General features: G+C 33.2%; 3 protein-coding genes across 3 annotated transcripts; all 3 read left to right on the forward strand.

Annotated features, from left to right (window-relative positions):
• The first annotated feature begins 553 nt into the window (after positions 1 to 553).
• Positions 554 to 1,979, forward strand: LOC132204468 (uncharacterized). Its single transcript, XM_059632987.1, has 9 exons — positions 554 to 625; positions 679 to 726; positions 778 to 949; positions 1,006 to 1,028; positions 1,089 to 1,124; positions 1,188 to 1,314; positions 1,374 to 1,468; positions 1,729 to 1,750; positions 1,819 to 1,979. The coding sequence occupies exons 1-9, from the start codon at positions 572 to 574 to the stop codon at positions 1,884 to 1,886; spliced, it is 645 nt and encodes a 214-aa protein (XP_059488970.1). The 5' UTR covers positions 554 to 571; the 3' UTR covers positions 1,887 to 1,979.
• A 1,105-nt stretch (positions 1,980 to 3,084) lies between these two features.
• On the forward strand, positions 3,085 to 7,621 carry LOC132204324 (uncharacterized). The gene is made up of 12 exons (XM_059632777.1): positions 3,085 to 3,241; positions 4,726 to 4,874; positions 4,929 to 5,051; positions 5,102 to 5,335; positions 5,394 to 5,578; positions 5,658 to 5,899; positions 6,042 to 6,144; positions 6,201 to 6,409; positions 6,639 to 6,739; positions 6,795 to 6,954; positions 7,016 to 7,152; positions 7,209 to 7,621. The coding sequence occupies exons 1-12, from the start codon at positions 3,232 to 3,234 to the stop codon at positions 7,470 to 7,472; spliced, it is 1,917 nt and encodes a 638-aa protein (XP_059488760.1). The 5' UTR covers positions 3,085 to 3,231; the 3' UTR covers positions 7,473 to 7,621.
• Positions 7,622 to 8,056: 435 nt separating this feature from the next.
• Positions 8,057 to 13,396, forward strand: LOC132204277 (uncharacterized). The gene is made up of 12 exons (XM_059632677.1): positions 8,057 to 8,194; positions 9,626 to 9,774; positions 9,825 to 9,956; positions 10,007 to 10,240; positions 10,287 to 10,471; positions 10,573 to 10,850; positions 10,910 to 11,012; positions 11,069 to 11,283; positions 11,600 to 11,697; positions 11,981 to 12,245; positions 12,316 to 12,452; positions 12,604 to 13,396. Exons 1-12 carry the CDS (start codon positions 8,179 to 8,181, stop codon positions 12,868 to 12,870), a joined length of 2,079 nt encoding a protein of 692 aa, XP_059488660.1. The 5' UTR covers positions 8,057 to 8,178; the 3' UTR covers positions 12,871 to 13,396.
• Positions 13,397 to 14,256: the final 860 nt, after the last annotated feature.

Below are 14,256 nucleotides of genomic sequence, written 5' to 3' on the forward strand. Positions count from 1 at the left end.
GCCAGTGACGTTAAGAACAACTTTAATTGATTTTATAGGGAAAAAATTAAGTTTTTTAATTGGTTTTATTCAAATTTGTTTCAATAATTACTGTAATTTTTCTACTCTCTAGTTGTGAAAACAAATTGTTTTGTTTTTGGTTTAATGAACTAAAATGTTCAAATTTCTACTTTTAATTTATTTATTAAAAACATTCTAGATTCTACTTAATTATAAATCTGAATTTTTTCAAAATAAATTGAGGATTTTTTTTCATAAACATTAAACACGTTGAATTTCATTTAGAAAATTGCTTTTTTTCTCATTTTTAATTGAAAATCAGTTCAGTGATCATTTAAAATTTTAATTAAAAAAATTTGCGCGTCAAAAAGTCACAGTGGTGTGACGGAACGCAATTTTGTTTTGCTGAACCCACGTCAACATGGTTTTTGACGTTTGATACATCCCAAGGCTATCAGGTATTCCCGCGATCGCATCTCGTTATTTTCCTGTGAGTTGCTGATGACTTCCGCTTTTCCGCTTGCAAAACCGCGCCGTTGCATTCGGCGCAGTTCAGTTTTCCGACAGCAAAATGCGGTTCTGGTTATTATCTTTCGTTCTTGCCCTATATTTCACTTCAGGCCTTGTAAATTATTTCCCAATTTTTCAGAATTATTTAAATTACTTTTCCGTAATTAGAGTGCCAAAGTGAAGACTGCCGAGGAGTGTGCAAAATATGACTTCAAAGTATATTTTAGAATTAAATCGAAAATTTTTGATTTTAATCATATTCAAAAGGATATGCTTGACAACTGTTGCAAAACGAACCCGGGAAATTTATTCGAGAGGGCAGAGCTGACGGGCTGCGGCTACAAATCAGCGGCCAATATGAGAATCATGAAGTCCTACGTGCTGAACAAGGCCGATTCTGGAAACTATACTTTCAGCGTCAGTGCGAAAAAGGGCAAACGTATTATTGAATTTTATTTTTCCAAATTTCCTTCTCAAAGCAGAATTAAATTCCAGTTCAAATGGACTCGGGCAGATTTGTATTATAAAAATATTCAAAATAAATTATGATTTATTTAAATTTTATTTCTCAAATCCAGTGTTTTGCCGAGTGCGTCTTCCGCAATTTTTCTTGGGTACAATTTTTTTTTAATTTTTTATCGACATCCTTCCTAAAGCTGGAGTTTTAATTTCAAAAGATCAATAGTGACGACACATTGAACTATGACATGATTAAGACAAACTTGACGACCAAGTTGAAAGGCATGACGAGCTGGTTGACACTTTTCGAGTCTGTTCACAGCACGTGCCAAACGTGTGCCGAAGGTTTGAAGTTTTTAGAAAATTAATAAAATTTTTAATAATAATTGAGATAATATTTAAAGCGACTGACAACAAAACCGTGACGGCGAAGAATTATCGCACATGTCTCACCTTCCCTGCCGTCTACATGCAGTGCATCAACAGCAAATTCATCACGGTAAAAAATAAAAAAATTAATCCGGGAAAAAAAGTTTATATAATTTATTATTGTATAATTATAAATCAAATCAATTAAAAACTATTTGATTTTTTGCAAAAAAAAAATTTAATTGAAACATTCACAAAAGCAATTAATTTTTATTGGGAAGGATTTTTTGTTAAAAGAAAATATTTATTAAATTTCTCATGCGACTTTCTGGTCCACTTCATAGAATTATATTAAAACTTTGAATGATCTTTAATTTTATTTTAATACAGGGCTGTCCAAGTATGAAGACAGGTGTGTAATTTTCATTTGATTGATTTTTTTGTTCATTTCATCGATCAAAAATAATTGTTCTTCTGCAGGCTCCGTTTGCTCCACTAAGTTCGCCAATTTCAAAAAGTGCGACTATTTCTCCGCAACCTGTACGTAGAAAATAATGCGTCTTCAAACGGTGTATGATTCACAATTAAAGAAGTTTTTGAGTAAAAATTAAACCGGCCTTGTGTGCTAAACAATTATGGATTGATTTATTACTTTATTTTTAACGAACCGCTGACTTTCATTTTTAATTATTTATCTCGATTTTATCGAGGAAATTTATTGTATAAATGTTAATGAGAACCAAATGAACGCTAAAATAAATGCATGTTGTGGACAAGAAGCCTTCTGAAGGAACAAAAAGCCATCTCACAAAAAAACTGCAAAAATCCTCTCCACTTAAAGCCACAACAGCCAATTAATTTAATGAATAACAACTTTTTAACAATTTCTAAAAATATAATTTTTGGTGTTCAGTGAGATGAAAAAAATAAGACGGTGAATTTTTTTTGGTTTGACCTTTGACCCCAGTGAATTTAAAAAATTTAATTAATAATAATTCACAGATAATAATTAAATTAAATATGATGAATAATTTTATTCTAAGTGATAAAATTGCATTATTTAATAAATTTATCACTTAATATAATTTACTTTGTAAATAGTTTTCATCAAAATATTATTCTAAAAAATAATTTCATTTCTTTTTTTAATTTCAGTAAAAATAATATCTAACGGAGCAAATTTTTAACTCTAAATAATTCCCACACAAGTCTAGCTATTTTTCGTAAGCAAAAGGTTTTTGATATATATTATATTTAACTCTTAATTAAATCACAATTGGATTGTAGGATAGTTTTTTTTATAATGAAATACTCTAGCCTAATCAATTAATGCTTTATTTTATTAGACCGACTCGAATATATGCGGCCCAAGAGCAAAAAAAAAAAAAATAAATAAATAATAATAGTCCTTTTGCCCGAGCATTTGGACAAAAAGCTTTTAAACTAGAGGTTTTTTGGTGAGAATTCTTTTTTACTGGACAGGACAGAAGACCTTTTGACCTTTCTTTAGGATATTTTCTGTAGGACATTATCTTTAGGATAATATCCGTTAGGACATTGTCTTTAGGACATTTTGTGAGGCACCCCTTGACAAAAACGGCCTTTTGGCCAAAGCGCGCTCTTGTCCACAGAAGGCTTTTTGTCTACAACACATTGATAACGAAGAGGGGAGTTTGCAGAATATGAAGAACATGCGCACAATCTGATGCGAGGCTTGCGGGCCTTTTTTGTACTATCTTGCAAGTGCCGGTTCAGATTTTTGTTGTGTTCTGTTGTTGAGGTGTCGCTTCAGAGTGAGGAGTGAGGGCGCGCATCTGCCATCTGCCGCATCTCCTTCTCGCCTGAACAGCTGAGAACAATTCCAGTGGAGAGCATCAGGAGAATCGAGCTGCAATGGCAGAAGGTGAGATTTCGCATCCAAATTTCATTCATTTATCATATTTTTCTACTGCAAAAGGAATTATAATGTTGTGAAAAATATTATTTGTTGCGTTTATTTTAATTTCGTCCAATTTCCAATCTAACAACACAGATTTTGAATGAAATAAAGCCAAAGCACAGAGGTCGGTTGGCAAAAAATCACAGCCGAAATGTAAAAAAAAAAATTGACAGATTTTGGCGCGGAGTGTCGACTTAAAATAAAAATTGAATATCTCGGGTTCTTTTTGTGATACAGAAATGCGGGTAGAATCAAAAAATATTTTTTACCTCCTCTTCAACCCTTAGAGGTCAATTGATTCAGAGGTCGAAGGACAAGGTCATATTTTCTAGGAATCACATGAACAAAAAATATATGCCACCTTCGATTGGGCTCAAATCTGGCTGAAATTATTTTCTAACATGTAAGAACAACAAATTAAAAATTCAGGAAGGTTCCTTTTTTAGATTCTTATAAAATAGTTAAAAATTCGTTAAAACTGAAAAAAAAAAATAATTTTGGCATGAATCGTCAAAAAGTAAATAAATTTACCCATATTAGATGCATTTTTTCTAAAAATAAATTTTAGATTATTGGCAAAATGTGAAAATTTCACGGCTTCTTAACTTTGTGATTTAGTTTTTTAATAAAAAAAGATGCCATCCTGAATTTTTAATATGATGTTCCCATATTTTTTGTGTACATGTGACCCCTAGAAGATGACCTTGACCTTTAACATTTGAATCATTTGACCTCTCAGGTTGGAAGAAGAGGTAAAAAGAAAATTTTTGATTCTAGCCGCATTTTTGTATCTCAAATAGGACCCGAGATATTAAATTTTTAAGTAAAAACTACGGGAAATTTTTCAAGTTTTTTCCACGCCAAAATCCGTCAAAAGATGTGTAATTATCACCTGATTTTCGTAAATAAATCTAAATAAGTCCGCAACCCGCTTGAAAATTCTCTTGTTTTTTTTTCGGATGAGGAAAAATTAAGGAGGATAAAAAAAATTTGGTACAAATTCGCAGAACATTTTATAATATTTTGCATGTCAATTAAAAGAGCGATTTTAAGCATTTTACTGATTTATTAAAATACCAAAATCTAAGGCAACTTTTTCACATGGAATTTTCGCTTCACTTTCTGTTCGAGTGTTATAAAAATTCTTGCTCCGCTTCCTTTAAAAAACCACGTTCGTTGATCTCTTTTATTGCTCAGTCAGAATGTTCAAAAATGAACTATTTGGAACTTCGCAAAGTGCAAGGTCATTGCAAATAAAACGTAAGCCAATTAAAAATAATTTTAAATATTAAATAATAAATTTTTTGAAAGTTTTTTCCTATTTAATAATTTAAAATGATAAACGCGAGTTGTTGGAACAAATTTTTTTAAGAATTTAGTGAAACTATTAAAATATGATTTAATATAGTTTTTCAACAAATAAAATAATAAACTATTAATAATTGCAGGAACTTCTGAGAGAAAAGTGGACCTGGTGTTCGATGACAATTCAGTTGTGACCGCAGAAGTCAAATTTCTGTGTGAAATTAGCCTCTTCTTTGATGCCATGCTTCGTGGTAACTTCAAAGAAGCAAATTCAGACAGCATCAAACTGAAGGTGAATTATTTTAGAAATTTAAATTTGTAAAAGAAAATTGTTTTCCGCTTACAGGGTTTTTGTACAAAATCCGTGACGTTATTTTTGACGGCAGCAATGAAGAGCAAGTTGGATTTGTATTTTGCCGTCCACATAATCATGAGTCCCAAGATATTCCAAACTTTGAAAATGCTCATGGTAAATAAGAAAATTTTTACTTACTTCTCACTTTATCAAAAATTAAAAAGGTCAAAGTGGACTTGGAGGAAATCGCCATGATTACCATGACACAGCGGAACATTTCAAAGTACCGCAAAATTGCTGCCGACACTGGAAACAACATTTTGGAGGAGAAATGTTTGAGGAAGGCCGTGGGAATTTTCAGTGAATTCCGCAAAACTCGCCAATTCAAGAGGATGAAAATCGAAACAATAAAGAAAATGCTCAACCGCAGGTACCTGGACTGCAATTCGGAAACTGAGGTAAAAGAGTAATTTAATTTCAGAATTTAAAAATGAAATTGACAATAAAAAATTGCAGGTTTTGAAGGCGGCCATGGGATGGTTGAACTTTGACATGCAAGGCCGAGAGGGACAAATGGAAGCGGCGCTTTCGCTCGTCGACTGGCACAAGATTAAAACAAACCAGTTCAGGTTCCTGATTTCGAAATCGAAAATAGTCAAAAAGAGCTGGAAGTTGAAACACCTGATCTCCATGACCTTTTTGTAAGTTATATTTGATAGTTTTGGTGAAAAATTAAGGAATTTTTTTTTATAAAAAACTTGATTAATTTTTATTTTGCAGCAATTTGAAAGGAAAATATTCACCTTCAGACAAACTATTTGAGGACGTTTCCAAGATACTTTCGGCCAGGAAGCAAATGGAAAAACAGCCTCTTTTCTTCATGGTCCAAACTGAGGTCAAGATATCCAAGAAAACATTCAGCCTCTTGTTTTTCTATGACGTGGAAAATGAGCGGTTCACAGACACCATGGTCAGTGTGCAAAAAGATCAAATGAATTTCGAGCACGACTTTGACATCTATGGTGAGAAAATAAATTATGAAACGCAATTTCCTGTTTCTTATTATGAATTTCAATTTTTAAATTTTTTGTATATTTAATTTCAGGACTAAAATTTTTATCACTTGAAGTATTTTTCGATTTAAGCTTGATTTTTTGTTTGCAGATTTCCAGGTCTACATGTTTGGCAGGGTAAAAAATGGTGAACGCAAGGGACTTATCAGGAAAAGGCCAGTCTATTTGCCACTCCGGTGGAAAAACGTTGGCCGGTAAATTGAAATAATTTGAAAAATCATTTTTTATTAATTTATGGGAAAAAAATTAGATATGAAGCCAGACTGGCCAGCACTCGTCCAGTGGAAAATCGGAGGAGTGTTGAAGTTAATCAAATGCGTGAACACAAACACAGTCTGAGGCAAGAAGAGGAGGAATTTGCGCCCGAACGGCTTCCGGACAACCCTGTTGAGGTGCAGCGCTCTGGAAGAAACTTTTACATTTTCCATGTGGGATGCGAGCAGTTTGACACCAAAGATCGTCAGTAATTTTTTTAATTCATAAATTAAATCTCAAATCTGCAATATAATTATTTCATAGATTAAATTGAAAATAAAATAGATGAAATTTTTGCTGTTCGAAATGTAAATTTTAATTTTCTTAAACATTAAAATAAGTAAACAATTTTATATTTTATTAAAGTTAGGATAATATTTTTTTGAATTAAATTTACATCGGTTAAGTATTTTGAATGAATAATATTTTCCAGGTTCTGTAAGAACTTTGTGGGAAAAAGATGACGGCTGCACTTATTGCGTCAAGTCACCCTTCATCTACAGCGCCTTCAGAGAGGGCAGCAGACACTTGGAGGTTGGTTTAATTTTAAATGACTTTATTTTTACAAAAATATACAATTTTCTTCCAGTTCTATGAGTATGACTTGAAAAAGTTTAGTCTGGAGAACCATTTGAAGAGCGATTTAAGACGAATGGCTCGCAGGGTCAACGCACCACCACCACCCCTTGTGCTTCTCAGCCCTGGTCTCAGCTTCTTGACGCCCATCAAAAAGAATTTGTACATTTCAGGTCAGTTAAAAAATTTTTAAATTCTTAATTTTATGAAATTAAAATAAATGTTCATTTTCAGAAAAGATGTTCGATTCTTTCAATGATCCCAAGAAAATCTCACGCACAAGGTTCCTTCTGAAGGACAATCTGAAACGCACGGAACTCCCCATTGTCTACCAGTTTTCCTTTAGAAATGTTCTCCACTTCCTACTCAATGTGAGTAAACTGCTTTTTAATTAAGAGAAAAGTATAATTTAATTTTTTAAAAACAGGAAAACACCAACAACGAAGCTGACAAGCGCAGCTTCGGACTTTACAAGTTCCTGGGCACGGCAGGTCATGGCGTGGAGAAGATCAAGAGTCTGCCTGACATGGCCGTCCAAATGAAACAACTTCTGGCCAAGCACTTTTCCTTACTCGAACACGAATTCGATCTGGCCACTTCGATGAAGTTCAAGCTGGTCAACCCTGTCTGGTTTGAAGGAATAGATTACAAGAAGCGGATAGGAATCAGCCCATCAACCAGTGACCGTTAACATTTATTTACAGCAGGAAAAGTTTTTCGGGAGCAAATTTTTCAAACGTACAAATTTATATTTTGTAAGCAATTGGAATTAAATTTGAGATGAAAAACTAGAGGAATTGATGTTATAAAAACATTCAATGTTAATTGTAAAAGTAAATAAATAAATAAAATTATTTATTTAAAAAATACTCGGAAGATTCTGATATTTGAAAAAAATGCTCCACAAATCTTATCAAGAGGCAAGAATTATTTGTGTTTGGAAAAAAACAAATTGAAAGTATTTTTAATATTAATATGAATTATTTAATTTGGTCCTTGCAGTTTTTCGAGCTATTATCAGAGGCAAAAAATCTAATGCGCGCTATTCTATATAGAGTGATGCCTTCTGCAGTACCATAATTATAAGGGCTCTGTCTTGGCCTGACCTTCAAAAATTTTTTTTATTACATATCAAACTTTTTTCATTGCCACCTGTTAATGTTTTGAATTTTCAAGAACGGCAGCCATGCACAATGATGCAATATTTAGGGGTATTTTTTTTACTTGCGAGTCGATAAGCGAAAGGAAGTGTTCGGCGCAGCTGCACGACAGCGGCGTACATTAAATTTACTTGGTGAAGCGCTGCACCAGGACGTGGACGTTACTTACGAATCTGCACATTGACGGTTCCAGAAGCATCCAAATCGAAGCACCAAAGACACATCATACTCGGCAATATGGAAGACGAAGAAGGTACGAATATTTTGCAATTTATATTAATTTAACTTTCACTCAACAAATTGCATTTTTAATTCATCAATTAAATTTTTTCTAACCGTGCGTTTTAAAAGAAAAAATAGTTTTCTAATTTTTAATATTTTCGTAATTTGGATAAACTTAGCAGCGATTGCTTTTTGGTAGAGATCAAATTGAAAACGAAATTTAATTGGAAATTAAAGTTCAATTTAAAATGGTTTTTGAGTCGGTTGATCGCTTATCAATCTTGATTTGGACTTTGGACGATTTTTGAGCTCATTGCCGAAAGCATTTTCCAGCAAATTTAGTAAAATATATTATTTCTATGAATGAGTTCATTAATGAATTAAAATTTATTCTTTTCTCGGTGCATAAAAAAATTTAAATATTGGAAAAAGAAAACTATACAACTATAGCTGAAACGCTCGATGCTCGACATCAAAAGTGACTCATTCAGCCGCCGTGGTGAACCCTCACCCTTAGTTTATATAAAAAAGGAAATAATTACAAAATTTAATGCTGCTTGCAAAGGGAGGGAAAATAATTGCTTGAGGGGCAGTTTATAAGCGCAGGTGGTAGGTTATAGTTCCAGTGAGGGCTTGACGATCCGAATATTTATTCTTATACTGAAAAGTACCATTTTTCAAAATTCACTTTAAAAATTTGTTCTGAGGACAAAATGTAATTTGAAAAGGGTGCTTTCGTTTTTTTTTATTTTCAAATTAAATCTCATCAAAGCCACAGTTAAAAATGATGACTTGTAAAACTTTTTTTTCTTTAATCAAGAAGTTGAAACCGGGGAGCGGGGAAATGTATTAATATTGATGAGCAATGATGTTTAGTGTTTCTAACATACGGGATACAGGTCCAGAATTGGGGGGTGAAACTTTATAATTGAATGTCTAAGTGAGCGTCTTCCAACTCGCAACACGCTAATGACATCGATAAAATGCTTTTTTTACCGGAAATATGCTTATTAGAAAAATGTATTTAATAAATTTAATTAATTAGGGTTGAAACATTATTTCCATAATTTTCGCCTGAAGTTTTTGAGAGCTAATCTTGGGATGTCTATAAATTTAATTTTTCATGAGCCTAAATATAATTTTGAATAAATTTAACAATTATTTGTAGAGAGAATGAGAAAAGCTTTGATTGAGAAATAATTTAATGAGGAATTTCGAAAGTCTGCTTTTGATAATAATTAATGAAAATTTCATCCAAAAATTATTACAACAGAATAATTTGCCGAAATAAAATTACAAAGGTTGGCTTTAATATTTACATTGATCTTATGAGAATTTAAAATTAATAGTTTTTTATTTTTATGCAAACTGAAACTGAAATTTCTCCCAGCGCATGCAGAAAAAGCAATTATAAGTTTCAATATCTTCCCTAAATAAGTTATTTAATTTATTTTTATAATAGGTCAGGTTATGAGACAAGTTAACTTGGTGTTTGATGACGAATTGGTCCTGAGAGAGGAGGTCGAGTTCCTCCGTGAAATCAGTGACTTTTTCGATGGCATGTTTCGAGGCGACTTCGAAGAAGCCACTGCGGAAAACATCGATCTGAGGGTTGCGAACAAAATTTATTACTTAAATTTAGCTGTAACGCGCTTTTTTAGAATTTCTGTGGCCAAAGCGTGAGGTTGATTTTGAGGGCCTTGAAGAACGGCAAGAATATCAATGAGAACTTATCCTTGACCATCTACAACATCATGAAGCCGACGATTTTCAAAACTTTGAGAATGCTGATGGTTTGATTCTTATTTGTTTACATTCAAAAATTTAATTTATTTTTATATAGATCAAGGCAGATTTGGAGCAAATCGCCATGCTCAAAATGTTGCCTCAAGAAATCGCAAAGTACCGCCAAGTTGCTGCGGACACCGGAAACGAAGTCTTGGAAAATTGCTGCTTACGAAAGGCGGTGGGGATTTTCAAAGATTTCCGCAAAACTCGCAATTTCAAGAAGTTGCCGTTGGAAAAGTTAAAGACGATAATCAACCACATGTACTTGGACTGCGAGTCAGAAACACAGGTTTAATTTGAAATAAATTAATTAAAAATTAAAATGATTTTGTTAGATTTTGACCGCGATTTTCGGATGGTTGAACTTTGACATGAGAAATCGGCAGAGGCACTTTGAGGAGGCCCTTTCACTGATAAACTGGCCCAAGGTCAAGAGGAACCAGTTCAAATTTCTGATGAAAAGATCGAACATTGTCAAACGAAGCAAAAAACTGAAAAAATTGATTTCAGCCATTTACTAGTAAGTTTATTTGATTATTTATAGAAAAAACTCGATTTTTCTTTCAAATTTTCTAAATAAATGATCATTGAAATTTTTAATAACGATTTAATTTATTTTAGTAAACTGAAAATCCAGCCAACACTGGCAAATCCGGACGCAGCACCATACGGATTATCTTTTCCTCGTGAGATAATGAAATCTGCAACTGATATACTTGCGTCCGGCGGGCAAAGATCAAAGCGACCTCTTTTCTTCATGGTCCAGACGGAATTCATTTATTCAAAAGAGCGATACGCCGCCCTGTTTTTTTATGACGCTGAAAACGGGGAATTCACGGACAACCTCGTCTGCGAACCCAAGGAGAGCATGAGCGTCGAGCACGACTTTGACATTTATGGTATTAAGAAAAATTTTATAACAATTAATTTAAAAACTGAAAAAAAAATTATTCTTTAGATTTCCAAATCTACATGTTCGGAAGGGTCAGCTCAGAAGAAGCAAAGGGGCTCATCAAAAGTAGGCCAATGTGTTTCTCAAACAAATGGAAGAAAGTTGGCAGGTTTGAAAATTATAAAAAAAATCTAACATAATATTAATTATTTGTGTTAAAAATAGGTTTGAAGCTCGAAAGGCCAGCATTTCGACCAACACCGGAGATGACAATTTGCGCCACGATCTTCGCCAGCTCAAACTGAGAGAGCGAAATTGGGAGGTCTCGAGCGAAAGGCAAAACGGCTTCCCAATTCCGGACAACCCGATCGACGTGCAGCGATCGGGACGGGACTTTTTCATTTTCCACGTTGGGTGTGACAAGTTTGACACCAAGTACAGTTCGTATATTTGATTTTGATTAGGACAAGGTCATTTTGATATTCAAGGTTTTAATTAAATAAATTTATTTTAAAAAACGTAACATGTTTTTCCCTCACAAAAATCGTTCTTCTTGAAATATTTTGGTAAAATAAAAGAAATAGAAAATTTAACATAAAAAATAAGTCTAATTATACAATTGGATTCAATTTAAAAAAAATGTTAAGAAAGAAAGAGAACTTTGTGAACCGGAAAAATTGTGAGAAAAATGTTTAAATAATTAGTTTTAATCAGTCAAAATTCAAAACTGTAACTTTTTATTTGCAATTTCCTCAGATCACGTGACAAACATCTGGAAAAGGGACGATGGATACACCTGTTGTGTCGCCTTCCCATTCATCTTCCGCGCCTTCAGAGACGGAAAGGACTTGAAGGTATAAAAAAAAATTAAATCGAGGTGGATTTCATGAAAAATTTAAATCTCATTGGCAAACTGATTCGGTTGCTAAATTAATTTCTGCAATTTTTTTTATTTTAAATAAATTTACCAAATTTTTTAAATTTTTTTCCACCCACTTAGTTTTAGTTTGGACAAGAAAAAGGTCACCTTAGAGGGTCAGTCAACCTTTTATTTTTTCAGCTTTCTTTGCAACCCGGTTTTAAATTTTCATTTAAACAAAATGTTTGCAACATTTTAAAATTCGTATTTTTCTGCAGCTGTCCGAGTTGAACTTGACCAACAACAAGAGGACCAAAGTGGAAAGTGACTTTGTGCGGGAGGTTGCACCACCGGCTCGGGCTCGAACTCGGCGAGAGGAATATGAGGAATTAGACCGCTTGATGAATCTGGGAGTGGGAATTCCTCGACGCGTTCAAGAACCACCTCCGCCGATGCGTCCGCCTGTGGACAACAGACCCGAATTGCTGCCAACCTCAGGTTTCAGTTTCTTGACGCCCATCGAGAAAAGATTCTACTTTTCGGGTGAATTTAAAAAGAAAAAAAATCGCAATTTTGCAGGATTTTTAAACATTATTTTCTTTCTAAATTTTAGAGAAAATGTTTGGATCTTTCAATTACGTGACACGCATCGCTGGCAACAAATTCCACGTTCAGGTTCCGTATTACGAAGGCAACCACCCCATCGCTTACCAGTTTTCTTATGAAAACACTCTGCACTTCCTGCTCAACGTAAGAAAAAAAATCAATTTTTTTTTACAATAAATGAAAATTAATTAAATTGAAGTAATTCCTTAATCTCATTGGCGCATTTTCAAATGAAGTAATTATTTCATTAAAGTGGAATTAATTAATTATTCAACTTCAAAAAAATTCTTCTTAGGAAAAGCCTATAAACGAAACTGGCGAGCGGAAGTTTGGACTCTACAAGTCCACAGCCAGGAGACCAAATGTTATGAAAAAGATCAGGAGCTATCCTGACATGGCGGCCCAAATGAAAAATTTGTTGGTCAAACACTTGCCCTTCACTCAAGGAGAAATCAACCTTTCCAACTCCATGAAGTTCAAAACCGTCAACCCCGTCTGGGTGGAGGGTTTCAAGTACACCATCAACAACCAGCTCAACGAACATGTCATGGAAATTGAATAGAAAATTAGAAGAAGAAAAAGTATTTTTTTCTGCAGTAAAATTGGTTGAATTTTCTTGATTTCGGTTAAAATTAGGATGACATTGGAAATAAAAATTTAAAACATTTTTATCTTATAGTTTTTTGGAGTTGGTTCTACTTTTATCAACAGTCTGGTTGAGTGCAAGTAAAATTATGTATCTGATTATCGGATAATTTGTTTCAATTAATTTAAAATATAGATTTAAATGCATTTTATAAGATATTTTTAATTGGTTAATCATAAGTTGACTATTTGTGAGTGTAACCAAAAAGCCAATCGGCAATTCAAAAATTTAGGATTATAATCTTGTTTTATTTTTCTATAGAAATTATAATTTGTCTCCCTTCCGAATGTCAATTAACAACTGAAGAACAAACAAAAATGAATCATAAATTTACCGCCGCTCTGCACAAATTTTGGAGTGAATTTAACCCGTTATTATTATGTACTTTTAACTTGTAAAACCACGCATTTCAATAAAATGAAAATAAAATCAAGATCTTTAATTTTCCGTAAATTATAATTATCCATCATTGACGCAGATGTAATGTAGTTTTAACGGAACCACTAATTTTTGGTAAAATTTCGAGATTTACAATCTTTTTTCTGGGTTAAATAAAATTATGGTTGAGGAAGACAATTCAAATTTCACAATGATAATGCCAATATGATGCAAAACTTTTCACGGGGGAAAAGATCAAATTAAAAGCCACAGGCTTTATTATCACAAATGAATTTATTGTACATCAACTTACAAAATAACTGGTTGGCAAGCAGATCGAGCCAGTTAGTGGGACAAGACGTTTTTTAAAGTCTAATTAATGATGAGTAAGAGAGAAAATACACGCACACACAACAATTTGGTTAGTAAAAAATAATCAACTGTAAATACAAAGCTAAATTTTATACTTGAAAAAACGAATCCCAAAAATAATTGAAAATAAAAAAATGGATTTGTAATAATTTTATTATTGTGTTATTTTGAAATATTGGGAAATGTAAATTAAAGATCACGACGATTTTTCTGTGGAGCGCGTTGGTGATAAGGCCGAGCAGCAGCACCAAACACAAGCGACCTCTGATCTTTAACATGCTTTTCAGCTATTCTCTGGTTTGCCAAAAATCACGAACCTGTTATAACAGGCCACGCAAGTGGTCCTAAACGCTTGAATTTGGACCTGATGGGCTCCAATTCTGTAGGAGGAATTTGCCTTCTATATCAGCCTCAAGAGCCCTGGGGATAGAAAAAAGCTGCTCTTTGAACCACCCAACAAAAGGCACTTATTTAGAAATAAAAATCACAACAACATAAGTGACGTAAATTGGTTAAATTTACTTGCATACCAATTATTTATCGATTTAATTC

This window comes from Neocloeon triangulifer, unplaced genomic scaffold, assembly GCF_031216515.1.
Source record: "Neocloeon triangulifer isolate White Clay Creek 2 clone unplaced genomic scaffold, ASM3121651v1 ptg000022l, whole genome shotgun sequence".
Lineage (NCBI taxonomy): Eukaryota > Metazoa > Arthropoda > Insecta > Ephemeroptera > Baetidae > Neocloeon > Neocloeon triangulifer.